This window comes from Temnothorax curvispinosus, unplaced genomic scaffold, assembly GCF_003070985.1.
Source record: "Temnothorax curvispinosus isolate PA1 unplaced genomic scaffold, ASM307098v1 QBEX01000258.1, whole genome shotgun sequence".
Classification (NCBI taxonomy): Eukaryota; Metazoa; Arthropoda; class Insecta; order Hymenoptera; family Formicidae; genus Temnothorax; species Temnothorax curvispinosus.
Window position 1 is genome coordinate 811,136 of NW_020210038.1, and position 21,418 is coordinate 832,553.

The following is a 21,418-nucleotide window of genomic DNA, read 5'->3' on the forward strand; positions in this document are numbered from 1 at the left end:
CTTCGTCTCTTGTAGGTGTCGTCGAACGATAGCGAGTCATCGTTAACACCATTGTTCTCACGGTACTCCCAGGGCGTTAAGAACGTCCCGCGGAGCCTTCAAGTTAAGTAGATGTTTCTCGGTACGTCGGGTGCATTTTTAAATAATTCGATGCAAAGCAGCCGAGAAAAGGCGCGAATTCCCTCCCAAGAGGTCGCGGGAATGACGGGGAGGAGAAGCGCGGTACGGTGAAAGAACGAATGGAATTTCCGTGGGATTCGCTCCTCCTCGCGGCAGACGTGGCTGGAAAGCGCGAGCGGTTCGGAGCGACTTTTACAACTTAATTTTTGCGTATTTGCGAGCTGCGACGACGGCGGCTTGCTGGCTTTGCGGGAGAAAAGTAAATTTTCCGACACGTTTGCTCGCGCACATGGCGTCGCGTTCGTAAGCAGCAGTGTGTCGCCACCGGATTTGCGTCAGAATTTTATTAATTTGTTACTCACCAATTTTATGTGTCACGAAGAAAAGCGAAGATAGGTTTAAGCAGTTTATCGAATCTTTATTGGCCATTCAATAAAAGTATGTAAAGTTGAAGACTCGCGGTCAATAATAACATTCAGTCTTAACAAATTCTTTGAGAGAAAAATGATTTCAATTTGACCAAAGAATTCGCCTACGTTGCTTTATCGATACACAGGCAACATTATTTCTATTCATTTAAAATTTATTATCCTTATTTCGATCTTACGCTTTTCAAGATATTATATTACAGATCTTCCCGCGTTATCTAAATGTAGAGAGGTTTCTACGGGCTGACTATCAAGTAGTGAAGATAAATGCTAACTCCAGCCATAAGATATCACTAGGTATGCCGTGGCGCACTTACCAATACCAACGCACCTCTGTCCTTATAGATGTTTATATTATAAATTTATATTGTATAGCGAGACAAGATAACGTAAAAGGAAAGAGAACTAAACTCCGACAATTGTTTAAAGACGTAATCAAGCACATAATTTTTTAGATATTGTATCCCAATTAAATAATAAAAATATATGTCTATAAACGTTTCGCACACAAAAATCGAGTGTCAACAAATTGCTGACTAATTTGTCTTTCACGTCAACTCTAAATCCCACAAATTGCGAATCAGATTGCTTGTACAGGTTACTATATAAGACGGTGCGGTTCCGAATGGGAGCTGACTATCAAGTAGCAGGGATGGATGCCAGGGTAGACGGTATTAACCACTCCACCTATTGGTATTGGCACGTGCACGCGGAGAAAATATTGCCGAGTCGAGAATTCGCGAATAAATCTAAATAACCTTCGTATCGGGATATCGCAGTCTTTCGTATCTCTCTATCCCACGTATTTATTAAAAACAGCAATGCTTTTTTTGGGATGATTTTTCTCTCATATTAACGGATATATACTAGATTTTATTTTTCACAGTCGAATAAAAGGAAAGTTCGGAAGAAAGGCTTCATTGATTTCATTTATACTTTATTCAACATTCAAATATCTGAATATAAAATACTGGACAGATTTATACAATCATATTACGTAAATCAGTGTAGAAAACTCGAAAGTAACAATATGGCGTAATTTAAGAACCGCAATTCATATAAATATTAATGAAATTATTAAATATCTGAGATATTGAATATTTCGATTTACAAACATATTCCATAAAAGACTTATCCATAATTTATTAGAAATTATATTATTCATTTTTTTTTTCGAAAGATATTTTATTCAGTTGCAAATCAATCGTTGCGTACTCTCAAAAACATCAGAGTAATTTTCATATAGTATCACTGAATAATTATCAACAAAATTTGCAAGTAAAAATAAGTAAATGAAAATTCGGCCTATCATATTTAAGTCGGTGCAATCTTTTGTAGAACGGAAAACTATAAAATTGCCAAGACGCACCTTCTCGTTGCATAATTTAATTATTTTTAATTCACATATTACCTATCCGCTTCTCTGTACGCACCGAACAGAATCGAAGCGACGATGCACTAATACTTTGCCAGGCGAATCGCAGAAGATAGCGACACAAAAAAACGAGTAATTACCAGAAGTAAGAGTCCATTTTATCTACCGCCGCGCTTCGTCAATCCAGATTCAACATTTCTCCAGACGTAAAACTGTCCCCGCGATCATCCTTCTGACTTCTATCAATGTGACCGTCGGGCGACATGTCTTTGCCGGCGAAGCGATTACCGAAATTCAGAAAATCCGAACAGGGGCTGCCGGTCTACACAGGTGCGGAGAAATGTTCTCTTTTTCTCGTCGTTCTTATAGTAATAATTTTCAAAAGTGTTTACTTGAAAAAAGTTATCCGCATCATTCTCCATCGGCGGCTGCCGGTGCAGTCTCGGCGACACGGTCGCACACTGCTGCAAAGAGTTATTATCGCAGAACATCGTGTTTTCCTGCAATCAAACGCCAAATATTTCATCAAATAGTTAGACTGTTAGTCGAATATCCAATCAAACTTTGTTAAAGAATCCGTCGTTGGTTCCAATCATCGTTGTAAATCATACTGAACGAATGTTTTCTAACGCTTATAAGTTGATGATTAAGGTTCATTATTTAAAAAATAATTAGAGAGAAAAGAGAGAATATGATTTTACTTACGAATTTAGATTTCTCATCGATAACTTTGACGATATCACCTTCCTCGGTCGTAGTGATAATGCCAGTACCGAGCTTCTTACCGAGTATTTTTACCTCTTTCCTACATCCCTCGAATGCGGGATCGACGATATTAGGTACGTAAACATTCTGCCCATAGGCGTTCTTGAGGAACTGCTCGTAAGGACTGAGAAATCTTGTATCTTGATAGTGCGGGACTACTAACTCGTGATTGTGATTCTTCGGTCCCAAAATCTTCACCTCGTTTAGACCGGGATATATTTTCGGGGGTGGCAAACAAAACTTGTCACTAAAAGGCTGTAAAATTCGTCGTAAAAATGTATCGCGTGTATTCTCAATAAGTGTTCGCAAAAGATCTTTAAATGACCATACCTTCATGCACTGGCTTCCGGAATCGAGCATCTTCATGTCCGGTTGACCGAAAGACATTAAGCCGGTATCGCAGTCATCGTCGAAGACTGAGGACAATTTCATCTTCGAGTCGTATTCCGAATGATGATCTTCCATAGGGGAGACACCGAGAATATTTAGATCTTCCGTAAGACTCTGATTGCTCTTTAGGTACGGTAGTGTTTCGCCAAATAATGATAATGGTGGATGATTCTTCATTAGTAGAGACGATAACGAGGATTGCGAGCTAGTCGATAGGTTCGAGGGATGACCCAAGATGCTCGTTAGATCCGGCTGGCTCGACGTCACGGCCATTGCTGGGGATCGGCAACCATTGACAAAAGTTATGAGCATACGACTGTTTTAGAACTAATTTCAAACATCTCAAGAGACTTAGCGTGGCTGTAAATTTGCATACGTTTGCTCCTTCTCACATTAATTCAGATTTTATAATTAATTATTAGCTACTTAGAAAATAAAAGAACTGTTGAAATTGAAATCAACTCTGACTTATACTTGAAAAAATGTGCAACGGTCTCGAACACCTGAAAGATTTTTGTAAATCGTGACATTACGGCGCCGATCCACCTACCATCTTCATGCCCGACAAGAGCACCATCGCCATCGATAGGCAGAGGTTTGGGACCCAGCAGGAGATCGTCGATTTTGGTCTGAGAAAGGAATGCCATGCCATCCGCGAAACGATCGTCGAGGCTTTTACTGTCGAGAATTCTAATGTCTTTATCTTCGAGCATCTCGATGCTGTCCATTGGCATACCGCTGGGCTTCTGGCCAGATTCCAGCACCATGATCTGATTATCGTTGTCGCCGATGATGACGTCGCCGTTATTGCGTATATTCACGAGATTGATGGCGTCCGCCTGTTCGCCGTCAAGAATCGTTACGTCGTGGGAATTCTGCGTCATTAAGTCGCGGGCCTCGCTGTTCGTCATGACCTGCAGCCATAACGCGTGCACATAAGGGCATTGAACTGTTTAAAGCTTCGTCATGATCGGAATAATTTATTCTGATAAGACGAACTGTGCGACACATACACGTAAATTTGATGAAAATACGTTTTTATTATATTTTATAACCATAATTCCTGTAGTTACAAAAAATCATAATTCTATGTAACTACAAATCGTGAGATCAACCTTAGAAATAAATCTGAAATATTATGTGCAACATAAGATCGAAATGGTGAAGGCTTCTTAAGATTTTAAACCAGATTCATCTATCAATTTTAAATTTTATGAATGAAAAAAATCAATTAGCTTTCCAAAATTACTTCAGAGAATCACGAATAGAAAGGATTTAATTAAGACTCTTGTAGCGTTTGAAGTCTATCGATATAAATGTTAAAATTAATCGAGTTTCTACGATTAATTTGAAGAAGCGCCGAAGATAAATTACAGCGAACGCTATACATTCCTATAAGAACGTTACACAGCACGTTTCGCAAACGCGGCAGCGTAGCGGTTCTCTAAATAGGGAACTCTATGTAAAGGAATGAAGGCGCCTGACATGAATACTCCGAATGTATCGCGCCGGTCGCGCGTACAGTAAGTCGAAAAGTCGATCGAAAAGACGTCGACGCCGTAATACTGGTTCTGCGTAAAGAAAAAGTACGTCGCTCTTCCAAAGATAAAGATGTCGAGAGACGATGTTATGCCTTGGGATTCGTGCACGCTCTTGCATTAAATTCCCGTCATATCAACAATTGTCTTTTTCTCGATTTTTACCCAAGTTTATTATCAGCAATCATAAAGGCACAATTATCATAGACTATTTCTTAAATCTTTTAGAGCCCGCGAAAGTATCGTAGGAACAATTGAATTAAATTATAAGGAAAGTTATTTTAAGCTCCAACAAGGGGATATCATCCTGTTCCCGACACGTGACTATTACCGGACGCACCGCTACGAGCGCTAACACAGCTTCATATACGTTGAATGTGGTAATCGTTTCTACATTACCTCGTAACGACCGTCCTCCGTGGCGCGAACAAACTGTATTCCACCTTGCGCAGCCAGTTCTAGTAACTCATTACATTCGTCCATCGACGTAGTTGAACTCGGGCCATTTTGCCGGTCTGGCTCGTTGCGATTGAGCACAGACGGAGAGAACTGCGAGTCCAACGCTGTCACCAGATCATCTGACGACGACAGATTAAAGAGAGGAGCACGTCTCTTTCTGCCTCGTCTCGCCTCGCAAAATTGACGAGAGAGCTTACCTTGCTCCTGTTCCGCGCCGGGAGGCTCGATGATGAAGCTGGATCTACCATCGGGTTCGATATTCTGCATCACAGTGGCAACTACCGGTACTTTCACCTGAACAGCTTTATTACCGTCAGTGTCTGAATTCTCGGCAGGATTTAAAGTTATTTTTCCTGCTATTCGCAAATCTTCGGCAGTCGCAGGTGTAAGAATCTATAATAAATGATACATATAATTATTATCAAACACAACAACTGAATATGTTGGATAAATAAATATCAGTAGATATTTCTATTAATACACAGGAATTATTGTTTGTAACATACTAACTTAAAGGAAGCTGTCGGGACTATCAATAGCAAAATAAACAAATATACTTGCAAAATATGCAATCTACTTGTTGTAATATAACATGTAACTTTGAATAAGCTTTTTGCAAAGTCAACTAAATCCTGAGCCTCATCAAGTATGTTAGTACGTAAAAACAATAAATTATATTAAGAAATTTAAAAATTTTAATTATCTTTACTATAACTTTGACGTTTTTCAATTATACATAAATTCATTTACTTAATTTCTGATTAATATATAATTAATCTTATTATATATATTTTACTCGGCGCGTGATTTTTTAAACAACACGAATATTTTTCGTGCTCACTTATCTCTCTTTCGCTAAAAACCTAAATTTCCAAGATGATTTAATTATGTTGATAACGTGCAAGTATACTTACGTGCTTATTATTCGCAGTAGATGAAATCTTAACGAGTACCGGTATACCTTTCGCAGGTTTGTAAAGAGCGAAAGGAATCTGGCCTTGGAGCAATGCCATTTCCATCGCTTTCGTATCAATTTTGTTTATCACGATGCTGTCCATCAAATCCGACTTTCATGAAATAGGATTCCAAAACTAATTACAAAATCCGTAATTCGTTGTATTCACCGTAAATCAAATATATACTAACCGAGCCGAAATAATCCTTCTCTTTGCTCTCACTTGTTTGATTTCGATCGCCGTTGTACAACTGAATAATCCTAACGTTTTTGCTGAAAATGTATAATCACATACGCGCGCTAAAATATATCTATAATTGAATCAATTTTGCATCGTGGGAAATAATAATTAAATATATAAGCGCTTTGATCATCCACCTGCGGGAAATTAACTAATTAAAAGAGATCTGTTTTACAGAAGATTGACCTGTGAAATTATAATTAATTGCCTTTAAATTCATCTATTTTTGCGGTGTCTTCCTTTTTATATCCAACAAAAATACCAATTAGTAATCTGGATAACAGAGGGATTAATATTTTTAATTAAATCAGTTTGGAATTTACCGTTTGCATTCTATGGATATTTATTCGAGATGGCAGGCAAATTCCAACGATTTTTTTCAGATCGTTTACACATTTATTGCGCCAATGATTACGGATTGTAAATCGCAGTTAACGTCGCAGCCACTTTCCCACATACCTTTTCCCGGTGTTGGGCTCGTTCACAGCGGATTGCGCGTTGTTCGTGCTTCGGTACTTGATACCGTGCTTGTACTCCTCGTGCGATCGCAAAGCAAACCTGCGCGGAAACTCCTTTCCGCAGACTCCGCACGAATACTGCATCTTGTCAGCGTGTGCGTGCGCTTTCACCTTGTGACAGACCAAATTCGACATCTGATTGAAACCCTTGCTGCATAACTCGCACTTGTACGGCCGTTCATTTGTGTGCGTGAACACATGGTTTCGTAAATTGCCTGAAAATACATTCATTTCGAGATTTTTGGGTGGCATGTGTGTTTTATATGTCGGTTTACGTTACAAAAGTACATAATAAAATCATTGGATATGAATAAATCTAAAGGAGAAAAAAAGGGGAAAGAAGATTTTATGACAATCAAAAATTCTTTCGAGAGGAATTTGCCGGTGCGAGATAACAGATTATTGCATAATTTATATTTTTACGTCGTACCCTTTTGATGAAATCCTTTACCACACACGTGACACTTATGCGGCTTGTGTTCCGAGTGCGTTTTCCGATGGGAGATTAACGTAGATACTCTGAAATACATATTATTTTAAAATCATGTGCAAGTTAATTTTATGATTCAATTGAAAACAATGGTGCTCAGAGCCATAACTGGATGTATTTAATCAAAATTATAATTTACAAACTTTCGGTCTCTCTTTAGACTATCTTCAGTGTAATTTGAACAATAGAAACCGGTGAATTAAAAAAATATATAATAAACATCCAGTTATGGGTTTGAGTACCTTTGTCTTCAATTGATTTGTTAATCATTTGAGCCTCTTTATATTTATTTTAATTTTATAAATAAATACTAAAGATACATTGGCTGCTGTCAGTTAAATATAAAACTTAGGCTACGGTCCACTTAACACTACAAATGCTTCGAAGCATTCATCTTCTCTTTTCTTTCAGTGAAGAAAAAAGAAGACGACGCTTCGAAGCATTTGTAGCATCAAATGGACCGCAGCCTTAATGATTTCCTACCTGTTAAATGTTTTCTTGCAAAATTCGCACACATAGGGCCTGGCGTCGCTATGTATAGCTTTGTGCTGACTCAATGTTGACAACTGTCGGAAAGCCTTGCCGCAAGCCTCGCATTTAAAGTTTCTCTCGTCAGTATGAGTCGGCAAGTGTCTCATCAGAGTGTACTGATGGCGAAACTCTTTTGAACCTGATTCGAATATTAAACGTAAAAGTTTCTTATAACGAAAACAAGCTGTCGAGCCTTCCGAGTCGACATTAAAGAGTAATTACTCGTTACGCTACGAAATCGAATGAGAAATGTAAATGACATTTTCCACGAAAGAAAAAGATTTGTCATTTTTATTTTTAGCTCTAATATTTCTAATTTTTTCTTTTTTAATTCCATTTCTTATTTTTCAATTATTAGTTAATGAAAATACGGGAATGTGAGAATTGCCGTTCACATAAAATATTCTTTATTGGTTAAACAGATTTGCATATTATTACAGCGAGAAGCGTTACGTACAAATGCCGCATTCCCAGATCTTGAGCGTTTTCCCGTCGCGTTTCAGATATTTTACAAAATGCAGCCTGGATCGTGGATCATCCTTATCGATAAGCCGAGTTGTCGAAGGCAAAGGTCCTTCAGCAACAGGATGTGAATACACCACCACATTCTTATCCGGCGCGCTGACGCTTTGTTCGAAAATCTGAAAAGTTCGTGTTCAAACGAAAATACCAATAAAACGCTGAAGACAAAGAAATTCACAAAGTATCGCGATGAAGAAATGCTGTAAAGTTAAATCGCGTACGCAAAAGCTACGGTGCAATTTCGAGGATTGCATTATGCCGCGTAAAAGTACAGTTTCCAACAATGCTCCCCGCAATTATGCATCGCGATGTAGATAGGCAAATACTTGGAGCATAAAACTATAGAAACGGGCGTATGCAAATGACATTCTTCAAAGTAAGAAGAAAGGGGGGGGAGCAAACTAGATAAACGGAGCGACGCCCGTCGGTGAAATATTTCATATAAACTGCTGCTGTAGCGATATGCACTCGCTCTTGGCAAACAACTTGCCGCGCTAATAGTTGGACAAATATTTAAGATACCTTACTTTGGCACTTACTTTGTACCTTAACGCGTCCTTGCCGACGAGTTTCGAGACTGCGCCGTCGATATTGATCACTTCGGAATTTACAGTTGCATCCAGGTCCACGCATTCTTCCTTGAAAGTCATTTCACTCGTTCGTAAACCACTATCAATTATAAAATTATTATAGCAATTGATTACTTGGGTCAATTGATGATTGGGGACAGATCCTAAACCCGAAACACTCGCTACGTCACCGTTCTTCGATTCTGGGCCCGAATCTTCCTTCACGTAAACTTCGTAAACGCTTGATTGCCGCAATGGTTTCATAAATTAACGGGATTAATGAAATTAGAACGTATCGTATATAGATACGTTTTCTCTACTACAATAGATATAACTAAAACTATTCCTTTATATGTCTAAAAATTCACTTGAAGAAAACTAAGTATTGTTAACTCATTAAATAAAAGGGGGAAAATTTTCTTATATAACAATTGTACGGTTCGATAACACTGTTCAACCAAAAAAATACATAAGAACAAAGGTAATCGTTCCTCATAGTTTTTTAGGCGCTGAATATGATGCCATTTCTCCAACACGTCACATACAGTAGTTTCTATATGATAAAATAGGTACACTAAAGTACCTACTAAACTCAATTTCGTAATTTTATTCGCAAATTTCTCAAAACTGTAAATCGAGCTATTCAATAAACGGAATCATATTCAGTATTCAAAAAACTATGAGAAACGATATTCTTGTACTCGAAAAAAAATCATTTTTTGTTGAACAGCGTAATCTTTATACATCGATACTGGAAACAAGTAGTTCGTATCAGTGCTTATGTCGACTGCTTACGAGAACATTGTGAGCTCACCTGATAACTTCGTCCGAAATGGGACGGGGGAATTGCACCTGCGGATCATCGTACTGAGTTTCCCCTACAAAGTCGAAAAGTACATTCCGTAGAGAAATTGTTGTCTTATCTTAAAAATAATTACGACGGTACGTTGTGCCGTACAGGCACACATTGTATCATACGTAAGAAGCATATTTGATATTTCGAAATAACTTTATTTATTTCGCAAACATGCACTGTATTATTTTATACACGATCGAATGTTTTGTCGAAAAAGCATGGTTTTCGCAATCTATATTTTTACAAATAAATCCATTTTAAAAAAATATTTGATTTTTCAAGTGATCGAAGTGATTTTTCACTCTCAATGTCCATCCACGATGCCGATGTTTTCTTACTCGGGAAGAAATACGTTTACGATATTATTGTTTGTGGAAAAATTAATCGCGAAAGCCTTCCGCTTTTGTTACTACTCCGAAATTCCTTGGGAGGGAGAGGTCCCGTTTGTTTGGTAACGTAACCGTCTAATCGGCGGATGGCATCTCGAGCGAGATAATGCGATACAGTCGTACCGGTACAGACAACATGCATGCCGGCTCGTCTTATATACAGCGATATTACATCATGTAAACATCTGTCTCCAAGTTTCGTCGCGTTCATAAATTATGCATCAAGGTTCACGTGTATAGCATCGACACTCATTTTATATATGTATTAAATTTTACGTTAGTGGCTCTGTTAATGGATAGATAGTTATATCCGTACCGTTGTCAAGTTAAAATATAAAATAATTACATGATGTTAAATTTCTCGAAATATCAGAGCTGATATCTAGATACATTTAAATATCTATATTTGTTAATTACAAAAATATCCGTGTTAATTAAAAGCAAAGCTCGCGTAAAGCAAAGAGAATATAATCTAGCATAATTAAGCTACTTGTGAACACAATTTATTTCTATTATTATTCGTATTACGTGTGCAATATATATAACGTATAATATTACAATTTTATGATATAAAAATAGAATATAAAACTGATAAGTAGATTATATGTTTAATTAAAATAGAAAAAAAATTTTTTCCATTATTTTAATTAAGCAGTTTTATATTCTCGTTATTAGATCTTTATTATTTATAAATTACTGACATAATTTTTTTATTGCATTTCAGAGCATTTTACTCCGAAGTATTTCCTCCACATTCTACAATTACCAGGCACCGCTGCACACACGAACGGCAATACAATAGCCAAATAATGTCAACACAATAAAAAAAAAGAAACATACTATGAACGGCATCCTGCAGGAAGCGTCAACACCTCCGAGGATTCACAAGCCTAGAATCGTCCTTGGACGATGCACGACGCAGACTACGTTCACCGAGGTAGCACGTTTATTTTTTTTTATTCACCGAATAATTTTTACGTAAATCGAGAAAAAAAACAGCGGTTTTTTTTCTCGCACGCGACACGCGACCGATCTCGCCGAGACGTCACGTTGCATCGCGATTCGCGGCTCGGGTCTCGGCTTGTTTTGTCTGGCGTCAAATAAACGAAAGCCGCCATTATCAGAGCTCATTTTTCATGTGGTGCAGGCGGTGCCCGCTCGGCGGATCCGCGACTTATTGGCGAGACGAACAGCGAGAATGGTAGACGATTGTACTTACAGTTGTATCCTTGCAGCAAATTGCCGTGCGACATTTTCGCATCGATCGTTCTGCGCCCGTGGATCAGTCGGATCAGTCCCTGCCGGCCGGCTCCTGCCCCCCTCAATGTCATTCACATTGACCTCCACCGGATAATTCTTGGAATCAGGCAAAAGCACGCTACACGCGCACCCTCTGGCGAACGATTTATGCTCTAAAGTGCAGCAGGAGCGCGTCCTTTCCATCGCTAGTCTCGTTTTACAAGTGCTCGTCAAAATGCGGATTACCAACTCTTTTGCACATCTGCGAGCACAAAGAATCGTCTAAAAAGGTATATATATGTATATTGCATCTTATATATTGTATCTTTTAAATATAACAAAGAAACATGTCGATAAAATTTAGACGAAAATTGAAATATCTCTGATCAAGAAAAATACAAAAAAAGAATCTGATGGAAAACGTTATTGAATTTCTAAGTGTCTAAATTTGAGATTTTTAAGTTTCTTTAAGCATCCGCGTGTCGTCTTTATTTCTCTTTCTCACTTTCGCTTTCTTTCTTGCAGCCGAAGACGGGATATTTGCGTGTATAGCATTAATATGCCGGGAAACATCTGTACGCCATTCGATCGGGCGGCGCGACGAACTAACGGAAACCATCTCCGAGGTCGAAGAACTACTTCCCCCTGCTTTCGAATTCCGGTCAGGTATGTCGACAGCGGCGCTTTCCACCTACCGACATGGACTCCGCCATACTTGCCCGACTCAATTATGACTTGCTACTTCTTGTTAGCCGCTGTTTAAGTTACTCCGGGCCTGCCTGCCTTCCTTCCTTCCCCTTCCTGGTTGCCTTGCTTGTCCTTATTCTAGTCAGCCGAGTCACCTGTCAGTCTCCTCCCTCGCGAACGCTGAGAAACGCAGATTTTTTTTCACCCAGACGTCTTCTTCTGCAGGAAGAGGCGTTTAAAGCGTGACGGACTAAATATTTCAGAGAATTCTAATTTTGAAAGAAAATATTTGCACCAAGAAAACTTTCAAAGTGGATATTTTTAATTATAACAATAGCCAAGTAATAGGCGTCTCGTTTATCGCCTTGCATATAAACGTTTCTTAATATCAGCTGCGAAATTGCATTACCTGTTGCTCGAAGTTACACCTACATACGTACGAATTTTAGCTTCTTTCGCTTTATAGTTTATTCTTTCACAAAGATTTAAACTCGCAGTACGAGTACGCAGTCACGCGATGTATTATTTAGTGAAAGCATATCGCGCTTCGCGATTGGTCCCGCTCAGCGAAAAAAGATGTGCTCGCGAACTATGCGCGAGTCGACGGCATCCACGCCGATGTTTGCCAGCTACTTGCAAACTGTGGAGGAAGTGACGGCAGTTCTCGCTGGGTGTTCTTACTGCGAAACTTGGCCTCCTCGGCGCGTTGCATGGGTGAAACAGAGCGCGCTTCTCTCTCGATAGCGATGGTGTTACGAACCAGCGGGGGAGAAAAGCTCTCGGGTGACGTCAGAAATTACATACGCGCTTCCGGAGTACGTACGCGACAATTTCGACAAATTCTACAAAATTCTAGCTGAGATATTCGATTCAAATCCGGAAAGGTAGATTGTAATTAAGTACTGTATACGAACACAAATTCTTGAAACTGATGACAGTGCGCGAGTGGCTTGATTTCTTCTTCAGGAACGACGAGGTGCATCTAAATTCGATTTTAGCAACAACCTTTGAGTTAACAATTCAACAAAATCTTTAGGATTTATTTTTACAAGTTCTTGGAAAAATGGGTCAGACAATTGTTGCATTGAAAAGCTTTCGATTTCAGATAGGATTTACTTGAAGAGAATGTAGTCTTTGCTGTTTAAAAAGAATCTTAATTTAAAGTTTTACCTTTGCGCAAGATGCACTTTTCGTATTTCTAGATGAGGCAATATCACGAGGAATTATATTCTTTTTGTCCTTTGCGTCATACATTCACGAGGTTCCCTCTTGGAAGCTTTTCGAATCGCTCGAAATTTTTCGCAAGATGTGAGATTTTCAAATGAAAGCGCGGTCATTAGAATGGCGAAAGAATTGTTTTTCTCGGGGAACGTTTGATTTACCTCATCAGCGAGTTCTTAACTTCGACGTGGGGCTTGAATAGCGGTCGGGTGCTCGAACGAAACGCTTTCACGAACTCGACTCCGGCGAGTGGCTGTAGAAAGGTGCGAGAATTCGAGAGAAAGAGGAAGAGATGGCGGCGAGATGGGGTTGCGATGGAGGAAAAAGAGGTAGGAGCGAGGGACCCGAGTCGAAATTTTGACCCTTCATTAAACCTTTAATTCTAAAATTTAGTAGGAGCTAAGATGTAAAGATAGGCTCAATTATAATGATATAATTTGCTCCTACTTTGACCCTAACGCTGTCTCAAATTTCCCTTTTCACTGTTTTTAGCGTTAAAATAGGTTGATTTATATAGGAGCTAAAGCTAGCAAAATAGGTTTAATTATAAACCTCTATTGACCCTTCATCTGCTATCTAGAATATACGTTCCCCCCACACTGAAAAAAAAGTAGTTAGATCCAAGAAAATATTTTTTCACATAGTACCAATGGTCTTATTTACTTAATATAATCACATATTTATTTAGAATTAGATATCTTTACTTAAATTAAATAAAGATATTTAATTCTAAATAAATATGTGATTATATTAAGTAAATAAGGCCATTGGTACTATGTGAAAAAATATTTTCTTGGATCTAACTATTTTTTTCCAGTGCAGGGATGAGTGTAACACATTATTTTCAACGCCAAATTTATATAGAAATTCTAAAAAATTATATGAAAAGTTCTGAAAAAAATTTTATAGTCCCGGTGAAAATTTTTCTCAGAATTTTTCATATAATTTTTCAGAATATATAATATATCTATATTTTCGGAACTTCTGTATAATTTTATATTTTTTTTCAGATTTTTTAATATAAATCTTAGATTATAAATCAGAAGTCAAATATTTCATGCGATTAGAATTTATTAGAAAGAATATACAATCAGGGGCTCGTTATGTAATGATTTACAATTTAATAATAATAGTAAAAGAACTTGTAACTACTTTTACAATTGTTATTTTTCTTGATTGTTTTCCTTTATCGCGTTCGTTTATTACATCAGCAGAAAAAATTTTTGTAGAAGTATCATGGATGACACCATTAGTTGATATTATTAACTTATGCAATTCATTTTCATTATCTGTAATAAAAATAATTTAATTAATTAATTAATTAATCGCAAAGAATTCGTTAAGAGTTCGTTAAGGGTTCGGTTTTATTTATATCTATTTAAACTTATTTTATTTATTTTATTTTATTTTATTTATTTTATTTTAATTATATTTATTTTATATTTATTTTTATTTTTATTTATTTATATTTATTTATATGAACCAAAGAATTTTTATTATTTGAAGCATTTTTTAAGATCTTAAAAATGCTGTTACATGGAAGCGTCGAGCGTCGTGCGTCAAGCGTCAAAGGCGCGCGCAGCACCTTTCCGCAGATGTGCAGAAAACGTGCAGAATTTAGCGTCTCGATGCAAGTTCGAGACATCATAAAAGTAAAGAGGTTATATACACTATTAACATTGAACATTTATATTTAATAGTACATGTGATCTTTTTACTTCTACGGCGTTTATTAAACTCGTGTCATTAGTCATTTTATTAACAGCAAGACGCTGAAATCTGCATGTTTAGAATAGAGCATTAATCCAGGACTTGGTTTAGACTTATGCGCAAGGTACTGCGCGCGTGTTTGACGCTTTGACGCTCGACGCTCGACGCTCCCATGTACAGCACTTTTAGAGGTATGATTTTTGCATAGGGGGTGCGACAACGCGTTACACGTGGTTCGGTAGCCAATCGCATCATATTACGTATTTCCCTACATATTTTTATTTCCAGGAAAAAATGGGAAGTTGATTAACTTATATTATTCCAAAATATATAAGTTACGTTATTGATCTTTAGCCTTATTACGTTTTTTATACGGAAACCATATTGACGGATTCATAAACACATTATTTCTCTTAATAAGTAAGCAAAGTAAAAATATGCTCTGCGAAGATTTCTAGATTTCCAAAGTGTTTAAGGGTTCATATAAATATTATAAATATAATAACCTACCGCTTATAGCAAGGATTTTTGCCAGAGCCTTTGTTTCTTCCTGTGTTTTAAAATCTTTCCAGTTTTACAATTTTGTTTATATGTCTGTCTTTCTTAGGTATCACTGATAATTTTACTACATCTTTTTGCTCGCTTTGAAGCCACCAAATTAATGCAAATTTTTTTACTTGAGGCATAATTCTTATATAAATAACTTCTTTATTTTATATTTCAAGATGTCATTTAAAATAAATGAATGATGCATAGCATACATTTACGACAAATTCAAAGCTGTTTCAAGTCTGAAGTTACTGCGAATATTTCATATCATATGTATATATAGCTGAACTCGTGTACACTCGTTGTACTTGAAATAAAATAGATATATATTTAAAGTTTGGCAAAAGTGTCTGTATTTAAAATATAATTAATTGTAAATATTTAAATATATAATATGTCGTACAAATCTCTTAAAGAAGTATGCAAAAAACAGCAAAATACTCGATTAAAAGCTTTTCTAGAAAATAGAAATGCGAGTATGTCACCCGTTCAAGACACTCAGATAATGTCAAATAACTAATGTTGTTAATAACTAATGTTGTTTTACCAATTAATAAAAAGGAACTTGAATAAAATTATTCGTTACTTCTCTTTTAATTGCCGATTTAATTTTATTTAGCATTTGTATGACATATATTTTTGCCTCGGGGTATAGCGTTAAAATTAAATCTGTAGAATTAAAAGTTTAAAAGAGGAGTTAATAAGTATAATATCATTAAAATAGGTTTTATTAGCTGTGGAATATCTCAGTGTCAAAACAGCATTAAAATTTTGGGAGCATTGTAGCTTCAAAGTAGTATTAAAATAAAATGTATAGAATTAGAGGTTTAAAAAAGAAGTTAATAAGTGTAATATTATCAAAGTAGGTTTTCTTTAGGTTATAGAGTATCTAAGTAGGTGCAAGCTATCCTTAAGAATGTCAAAGTAGTATCAAAATTTCGACTCGGGGAAGCTCGCGACGGCGGTGGGGTGGCAATTTGATTTTGCAACCTAGATAAAGAAGAGCTTTCTTCCTCGTTATTGGTTACTACGAGTTTGAACCTCCTCGCTCCTTAAACTCGGAAGAATTTCTCGGTACGCGATGGAACAGCCATGGGGATAGTTCCGCCGAACGTGAACTTTCTAATGCGATATACGCGCGCGCGGCGTAAATTACAGACGCGGCACGAAGATGCGTGACCGCGTGGTATAGATGCTCTCAGTGGTATCGAATGTTCGGCGAACGGCTGCCGTGAGATGGATAGCCTTGTGCCGGAATGAACCATCCCTGCAAACTGTGCAACGATGAATCATTGCCTGGAATAAGGAATGGGATGTCAAGGATACAATTCTCCCTCTTTCTCTCTCTCTCTCTCTTTCCGTACCTCTCTTGTTTCTATAGAGGGGAAAGAATAGTATTCCAATCTTTTTAGTTCTTTATTTAAAAATCTGATTTTTTCAGCTGATTTTCCGAAATAATTTCTCTCTTTTCGTCTTTTAACAAATTTTTTTCCCCCGAGTGTCGCTAAAATAAAACTATCTCCGAGCAAGTACGTCGGTAGCTCTAGATCGCTGAAATAAGAATTCGCGACCGTCAACGTAACGGATGTTCAGCCGGGCATCACCGTCTTCCTGCGAACGACGTGGGATCGAGAAAGAAAGTCCTCGGACTCTCTTCCGAAGTGCCGATGGAGTCGGCCGACCCAAAAACAAAGCCGTAACTCGATAGAGACGTCATCCTACCGTCAAGAAACTCGAGGTGACAAGAATAGGGTGACTCACGAAGGCCGTTGCCGCCGCCGCCACCACCAACGATTCTCTTCCCCCCTCGTTCCTTCCCTACCCTCTGTCCAGCGATCCCCTGCGCGCACCCACGACGTCTATTCTCACACTCCGCAATGACCTGGACGACGACGACGACGCTCGTCTTCTGGCCGACCACGAACTGTCCAACTGTCCAAGTGCCCATTTTCGCGCGGGCTCTGGCGGGACACCTCCATCTCTCTCCTATCGCGAATAATATCTCTCCAGGATACCGACAGGCATGTCTCGCGAGCAAGTCCTGACAAATACGTAACCGTGGCCCTCCCCTCCCCGCCGTAACATTCGAGTTTACTCTACCAGAATGTACCGCACACGGCACATATCTCGACGGGCGAATCTTTCGGAAGAATGGTAGCCCCGTCGGCTTCTATTGACGTTATGCTTGTCCGTCGTACATTTCCCATGTAACGACGTGGAAAGATCGTCCCCGCCTAATGACGTTACTCAGAACGACGGAACCTCGGTGGATTCAATTATGGCACACAATTGTGCCACGAAATGAACAAGGACACCGCGATGCGTTTCATTCGTTCGATTCTGATAGAAAGGGTTAAAGTAAAATGTGACAACTCTTTGTAAAAGAAATCGCGATAATGTTGAAGATGAAATAAATGAAAAACGAATAGAATAGATTGAAGAAGCGAGTATTATATGACGTATGTGGCATTCTCTTTAAATGTCGAACAACAAACATACACACGCACACATACATGCACGCACATATACGAACTCTTCCAAACTACAGGGAAATTAATTTTCTTAATGGCCGCGCGTGCGTAAAATTTCGTTTTCATTTATTAATTTCCTTAATGGCATAATCTTCAGTTTACATCCAATTGCTATCGCTATTTCTGGGGTCAGATCGCCAGGGCGAACGGGCGATGCGCATCCGCTTTAACGGAGCGGCTGTAAAAAATTAATTTTCTTAATGCAACACTATCTGCGAAATGGGGTGAATGCTGAGATTGCGAAATAATTAGTGTTTCCTCGGTTGGCGCCCGAGAACTGAAATTTCCAGGAAAATTCTCCCGGCATTAAGGCTCCGGTCCATACTGCATAAGTTCCATAGCGATTGCCCACCGGAATATTATATTATATATACTATATACGCTATGTGTACATAATTTTTTTTCCGCGGGTACATGGCGCGCGCGTATGTGCCGCCGCATGTAAAATCGCGAAACTTTTACGTTAACTGTAACGCCCTGGTTTTAAAGCCACTCGAGGTAGGTCAGTTCCTGGGATTGCCATTAACTAGATAATTATGCGCCTCGCAAACTACACAGAATTTTCCTACAATAATTATTCGATATTCTGCAATTCTTACGTCTTTATTTCATTTAAAACATTGATTTCTTTTATTTTATTTTTAAATTCCGGACGGCATCAATTGTTTTCATTCGCGAAAGACTAATTCGAACATTTTCTCTTATTGTCTGACGTACAAATATGTCAGAAAGAATGCAAATAATTACCCGTTAGAAACACAAAAATAAATGTGAACTTTGCGTTTTTTCTCGTGCAGCTTGTCATATGATTTAGTAATCATATTTCAAGATATTTTAATATTTTTTGTTCCATATAATTTTTTTAGATAAACATAAATCTATGAATATGTACATAATACTTCTACTTCTCATTAATAGTGACTTCATATTTGTTGATGCAATATCGATAATAATTTAAGAAAAAAGTAATTGGAAAACAAATATTATTCGACGTCTTCCCCCTTCATAACAGTTTGATTGCTCGCTTCTTTATATCACATCTGTGTGTAAGAACCAAATGTTTGGAAGCTTCTTTAAGGTTGAAAGGCATGTTTTTACATTCCGGTACCATTAAGAAAATGAAATTTGCAATGCAGATAGGCGAGATACTTCTACATTGACGTTACCGATTTTTTCAGTAGGAAAATTAAAATGTACCCTATATAACACGTTCCGCGCCCATCAAAAATCAAGCCAATCATTAGTAATCGCGAAAAGGGAAAGCGAAAGCGTGGACAGTTGAAACCGTCAAATGGTCGTTCATCAACCAAGAGCATCGCAAGGTAGTCCCCTTTATCCTCGACAAATTTGACGCTGATTATGACGCTATCAACTTACTTCTTCGAATAACGCGCGCTATTTGTGCCATCGAACTGTCGTCCTTTATGTGTCAAACCCTTTTCTCGAGATTATTTCGGATGGGTCAATCAGAATCAAGAGTTGCAGTCAACGAGGCGCCGTAAGTCTTCGGGAAACAAAGGAGGGAGACGGAGAGCGACGACGGGCGTAAGAAACGGCAGACTCCCTCCAGCAATCTCATGTCGCGACGTCGTAACTGCCTCGGATGTCCTATAGGTTCGTAACTGTTTCGGAATCTGGGGAAGGCGCTCGGCGACGGGCGTGAAGGGGTGATGGTTGGCACGGAGTACGGATACAGCGTAAATTGTTAAGGCGAGGCCTCGCCTAGTTATAAATTAGGAAAGAGGCAATCTCGCCCGGGTCGGATGTTTTCCCGCATTTCCCGCGTCCTTCCCGCGCACCGCCACCCCCTCGCGCTACCTCCTTGTCTCTTTGTACGAGGCTTTAGTACCGGTCATAAAAAAAGGAGGAAGAGCGAGCCGTCTCAGAAATCCAGCTGAAATTAAGCCCCACCGTATGGTTCCTCCAAAAAAAAGAGAGAGAGAGAGACAGGAGAAAAAGGAAAGAAAGGAAGAGATAGAGAGGAAGGAAAGAACACCGGGCCGGAAACTCCGCAGCGTCTTCCTCGGTGTGTCCTCCTTTCTTACCTAATCACAGTTAGGCCACCGTCGCTGTCTTTCGCGAGATTGTGTCGCGTTTGTGTGATGGTATCGCGGCAAAGCGCGCCCTTTGTCATGGAAAGCGGTTTAAGGAAAAGCCCGATTCGCAGGAAGTCGGAGACGCGTTCCCTGTAACTAAAGACGTCTTCAAGATTCTATAAGGGAGTCCGTACACAAAGAGACGAGTAACTATAACAAATAGTTATACTTATTTCCTCTTAACCACGGACAAACGCGAAGTATTTTTCTACGGATGCATCGGAATCTTGCCTACTGGGCAAGTTTTTAAGCTTATATTTGTTAAAAAAAAAATTAAACATTTATGTGTGTGAACTGTACAGATGAAATCGCGTTCTATCGTTTAAAGGCGTAACGTAAAATATAGGTCAGAAAATGAAGCGGTTTCATCATCGAACGACACGTACGCGATTAAAATGAGATATGAAAAGATTATTTACATACATGAGAACATATCAGACGGGAAATCTGATATTTAACTAAAAACGTGATTCAATTATATCAATTTTTTTTATCTATCTAATTCTACCCGGATCTTTTATTAGTTTTTCGAAATATATTCCTGACGTATATGCTCTGTGTCGTGGGTTCTTTTTTTTTTTGCCCAAAACGGATTTAAGCGGAGACGAGCAGAGGTATCACGCGAATATTCCATATCTCGTCGAACGTGCCCTTTGTTCGATTCGGATAATACGGGAGTGTCAGATTTCAATCTCTCGATGCGCGAGATACGTCGGGGCGTGCACGGCTCCTTTTTAATATCTCTAATATTTCCAGTCAATATTCCCCATTTATTCCCGATCCATCACTTGTCTGACGTGTAACCGGATGCCTCCCCTGCCCTCCCCTGCCACCCTGCCACCCTGATATAGAGTCAATCCGATATAGAGAGCGGAGTTCGAATTTCCCGCACCGCGCACCGTAAGGTGATCCGCTGTAAGTTGAGTGCAGAGGCAAATGTTTTCTTTCCAGATGGAAAATAACCAGCGTCGCATTTCCGGGCGGCACGTGTGTGTCGCGAGCGAGCGAGCACGCCAGGCACCATATCCCGCTGATATGGAAAAATAATTCCATCTCTCATAATTTTCTGCGGAGCTAGAAGAGCCCGTTTGGAGAATTTTCCGACTTGGCTTCCCAAGTCTGGAATCGATGTTAACCGAGACCGGTTTTCACTTTTCCGTTCTTAAATGTGCGAGATCTCTTGCACACAGCTGTGCATTTCTCTCATTTCTCCCTTCCACGATTTAATTAAAATGAAAT

The 21,418-nt window shown here is 38.7% G+C and overlaps 1 protein-coding gene and 1 long non-coding RNA gene across 2 annotated transcripts; one reads left to right on the top strand and one right to left on the bottom strand.

The window, feature by feature from the left end:
* Positions 1 to 1,859: 1,859 nt before the first annotated feature.
* LOC112451832 lies at positions 1,860 to 11,490 on the bottom strand. Its single transcript, XM_025011740.1, has 16 exons — positions 11,366 to 11,490; positions 9,716 to 9,779; positions 8,872 to 9,001; positions 8,268 to 8,451; positions 7,763 to 7,949; positions 7,220 to 7,308; positions 6,731 to 7,004; positions 6,222 to 6,303; positions 5,990 to 6,142; positions 5,273 to 5,468; positions 5,016 to 5,194; positions 3,629 to 3,992; positions 3,019 to 3,353; positions 2,629 to 2,943; positions 2,316 to 2,423; positions 1,860 to 2,245 (listed from the first exon to the last, which is right to left on the bottom strand). The coding sequence occupies exons 1-16, from the start codon at positions 11,475 to 11,477 to the stop codon at positions 2,102 to 2,104; spliced, it is 2,916 nt and encodes a 971-aa protein (XP_024867508.1). The 5' UTR covers positions 11,478 to 11,490; the 3' UTR covers positions 1,860 to 2,101.
* Positions 10,881 to 21,196, top strand: LOC112451839. The gene is made up of 4 exons (XR_003040424.1): positions 10,881 to 11,083; positions 11,382 to 11,675; positions 11,911 to 12,051; positions 21,131 to 21,196. It is a non-coding gene; the product is annotated as an uncharacterized LOC112451839 (long non-coding RNA).
* Positions 21,197 to 21,418: the final 222 nt, after the last annotated feature.

Coding starts and splice junctions, on each gene's coding strand:
- LOC112451832 (XM_025011740.1), bottom strand. CDS start 11,477: ATGACATTGAGGGGGGCAGGAGCCGGCCGGCAGGGACTGATCCGACTG. Junction 9,780..11,365: donor TTTGCTGCAAGGATACAACT/GTAAGTACAATC, acceptor TCGACTTTGTAG/GGGAAACTCAGTACGATGAT. Junction 6,143..6,221: donor AGAAGGATTATTTCGGCTCG/GTTAGTATATAT, acceptor ATTTCATGAAAG/TCGGATTTGATGGACAGCAT.